Source organism: Oncorhynchus gorbuscha, linkage group LG04 (genome assembly GCF_021184085.1).
Source record: "Oncorhynchus gorbuscha isolate QuinsamMale2020 ecotype Even-year linkage group LG04, OgorEven_v1.0, whole genome shotgun sequence".
Lineage (NCBI taxonomy): Eukaryota > Metazoa > Chordata > Actinopteri > Salmoniformes > Salmonidae > Oncorhynchus > Oncorhynchus gorbuscha.
The window spans coordinates 6,042,406-6,045,214 of record NC_060176.1 but is presented as its reverse complement, the minus strand read 5'-3'; the positions used below and the strand labels follow the sequence as shown (position 1 = coordinate 6,045,214).

The 2,809-nt window shown below is 59.5% G+C and overlaps 1 protein-coding gene and 1 pseudogene across 1 annotated transcript; both read right to left on the bottom strand.

Moving 5' to 3' along the window:
- Window positions 1-444: 444 nt before the first annotated feature.
- On the bottom strand, window positions 445-1,145 carry LOC124033498 (guanine nucleotide exchange factor subunit RIC1-like; the record flags this gene model as incomplete). Its single annotated transcript, XM_046345513.1, has 2 exons — window positions 445-745; window positions 817-1,145. Coding segments are annotated over 2 exons (630 nt in total), but the record flags the coding sequence as incomplete, so codon positions are not given.
- A 220-nt stretch (window positions 1,146-1,365) lies between these two features.
- LOC124033500 lies at window positions 1,366-2,064 on the bottom strand (annotated as a pseudogene).
- Window positions 2,065-2,809: the final 745 nt, after the last annotated feature.

Below are 2,809 nucleotides of genomic sequence, written 5' to 3'. Positions count from 1 at the left end.
GGAGAGAATGGTGGAGGGAGGGATGGATGGAGAGAGAGATGGAGGGAGGGAGGGAGGGAGCGAGAGAGAAATGGAGGGATGGAGGGAGGGAGGGAGGGAGAGAGAGAGATGGAGGGAGGGATGGAGAGAGAGATGGAGGGAGGGATGGAGAGGGAGATGGAGGGAGGGATGGAGAGGGAGATGCAGGGAGGGATGGATGGAGAGAGATGGAGGGAGGGAGGAGGGAGGGATGGAGAGAGAGATGGAGGGAGGGATGGAGAGAGAGATGGAGGGAGGGATGGAGAGAGATGGAGGGAGGGATGGAGAGAGAGATGGAGGGGGATGGAAGGAGGGAGGGATGGAGAGAGAGATGGAGGGAGGGATGTAGCGAGAGATGGAGGGAGGGATGGAGAGAGAGATGGAGGGAGGGAAGGGGGGAGGGATTAGAGAGAGATGGAGAGAGGGAAGGAGGGAGGGAGGTAGAGAGAGATGGAGGGAGGGATGGAGAGAGAGATGGAGGGAGGGATGGAGAGAGAGATGGAGGGAGGGACGGAGAGAAAGATGGAGGGAGGGATGGAGAGAGAGATGGAGAGAGGGAAGGAGGGTGGGATGGAGAGAGAGATGGAGGGATGGAGAGAGAGATGGAGGGAGGGATAGAGAGATATGGAGGGAGGGACGGAGAGAAAGATGGAGGGAGGGATGGAGAGAGAGATGGAGGGAGGGATGGAGGGTGGGATGGAGAGAGAGATGGAGGGATGGATGGAGAGAGAGATGGGGGGGGGTGGAGAGAGATATGGAGGGAGGGATGGAGAGGAAGATGGAGGGATGGAGAGAGAGATGGAGGGGGGAAGGAGGGAGGGATGGAGAGAGATGGAGGAGGGATGGAGAGAGAGATGGAGGGAGGGAAGGAGAGAGAGATGGAGGGAGGGATGGAGAGAGAGATGGAAGGAAGGATGGAGAGAGAGATGGAGGGGGGACGGATGGAGGGATGGAGAGAGAGATGGAGGGAGGGAGAGATGGAGAGAGATGGAGGGAGGGAGGGATGGATGGAGAGAGAGATGGAGGGAGTGAAGGAGAGAGAGATGGAGGGAGGGATGGAGAGAGAGATGGAGGGAGGGATAGAGAGAGAGATGGAGGGAGGGATGGAGAGAGAGTTGGATGGAGGGAAAGAGAGAGAGATGGAGGGAGGGATGGAGAGAGAGATGGAGGGATGGAGAGAGAGAGGGAGGGAGGGAGGGAGGGAGGGAGGGAGGGAGGGAGGGAGGGAGGGAGGGAGGGAGGGAAAGAGAGATGGAGGGAGGGAGATGAGAGAGAGATGAGAGAGAGATGGAAGGAGGGAGGAGGGAGGGAGGGAGGGAGGGAGGGAGGGAGGAGATGGAGGGAGGGAGGGAGGGAGGGAGGGAGGGAGGGAGGATGGAGGGAGAGATGGAGGGAGGGATGGAGAGAGAGATGGAGGGAGGGATGGAGAGAGAGATGGAGGGAGGGATAGAGAGAGAGATGGAGGGAGGGATGGAGAGAGAGATGGAGGGAGGGATGGAGAGAGAGATGGAGGGATGGATGGAGAGAGAGTTGGAGGGAGGGAAAGAGAGAGAGATGGAGGGAGGGATGGAGAGAAAGATGGAGGGATGGAGAGAGAGATGGAGGGAGGGAGGGAGGGATGGATGGAAAGAGAGATGGAGGGGGGTGGAGAGAGAGATGGAGGGAGGGATGTAGAGGGAGATGGAGGGAGGGATGGAGAGAGAGATGGAGGGGGAAGGAGGGAGGGATGGAGAGAGAGATGGAGGGAGGGATGGAGAGAGAGATGGAGGGAGGGAAGGAGAGAGAGATGGAGGGAGGGATGGAGAGAGAGATGGAAGGAAGGATGAGAGAGAGATGGAGGGGGGACGGATGGAGGGATGGAGAAAGAGATGGAGGGAGGGAGAGATGGAGAGAGTTGGAGGGAGGGAGGGATGGATGGAGAGAGAGATGGAGGGAGGGATGGAGAGAGAAATGGGGGAGGGATGGAGAGAGATGGAGGGAGGGATGGAGAGAGAGATGGAGGGAGGGAAGGAGGGAGGGATGGAGAGAGAGATGGAGGGAGGGATGGAGAGAGATGGAGGGAGGGATGGAGAGAGAGATGGAGGGAGGGATGGAGAGAGAGATGGAGGGAGGGATGGAGGGAGAGAGAGATGGAGGGAGGGATGGAGAGAGAGATGGAGGGAGGGATGGATGGAGAGAGATGGAGGGAGGGAGGAGGGGGGGATGGAGAGAGATGGAGGGAGGGAGGGAGGGAGGGAGAGAGAGATGGGGGGAGGGATGGAGAGAGATGGAGGGAGGGATGGAGAGAGAGATGGAGGGAGGGATGGAGAGAGAGATGGAGGTAGGGGTGGAGAGAGATGGAGGGAGGGATGGAGAGAGAGATGGAGGGAGGGATGGAGAGAGAGATGGAGGGAGGGAAGGAGAGAGAGATGGAGGGAGGGATGGAGAGAGAGATGGAGGGAGGGATGGAGAGAGAGATGGAGGGAGGGAGGGATGGAGAGAGAGATGGAGGGAGGGAGGGATGGAGAGAGAGATGGAGGGAGGGATGAAGAGAGAGATGGAGGGAGGAAGGGAGGGAAGGACAGAGAGATGGAGGGAGGGAGGGAGGGAGGGAGGGAGGGAGGGAGGGAGGGAGGGAGGGGGAGGGATGGGGGAGGGATGGAGAGAGATGGAGGGAGGGATGGAGAGAGAGATGGAGGTAGGGGTGGAGAGAGATGGATGGAGAGAGAGATGGAGGGAGGGATGGAGAGAGAGATGGAGGGAGGGAAGGAGAGAGAGATGGAGGGAGGGATGGAGAGAGAGATGGAGGGAG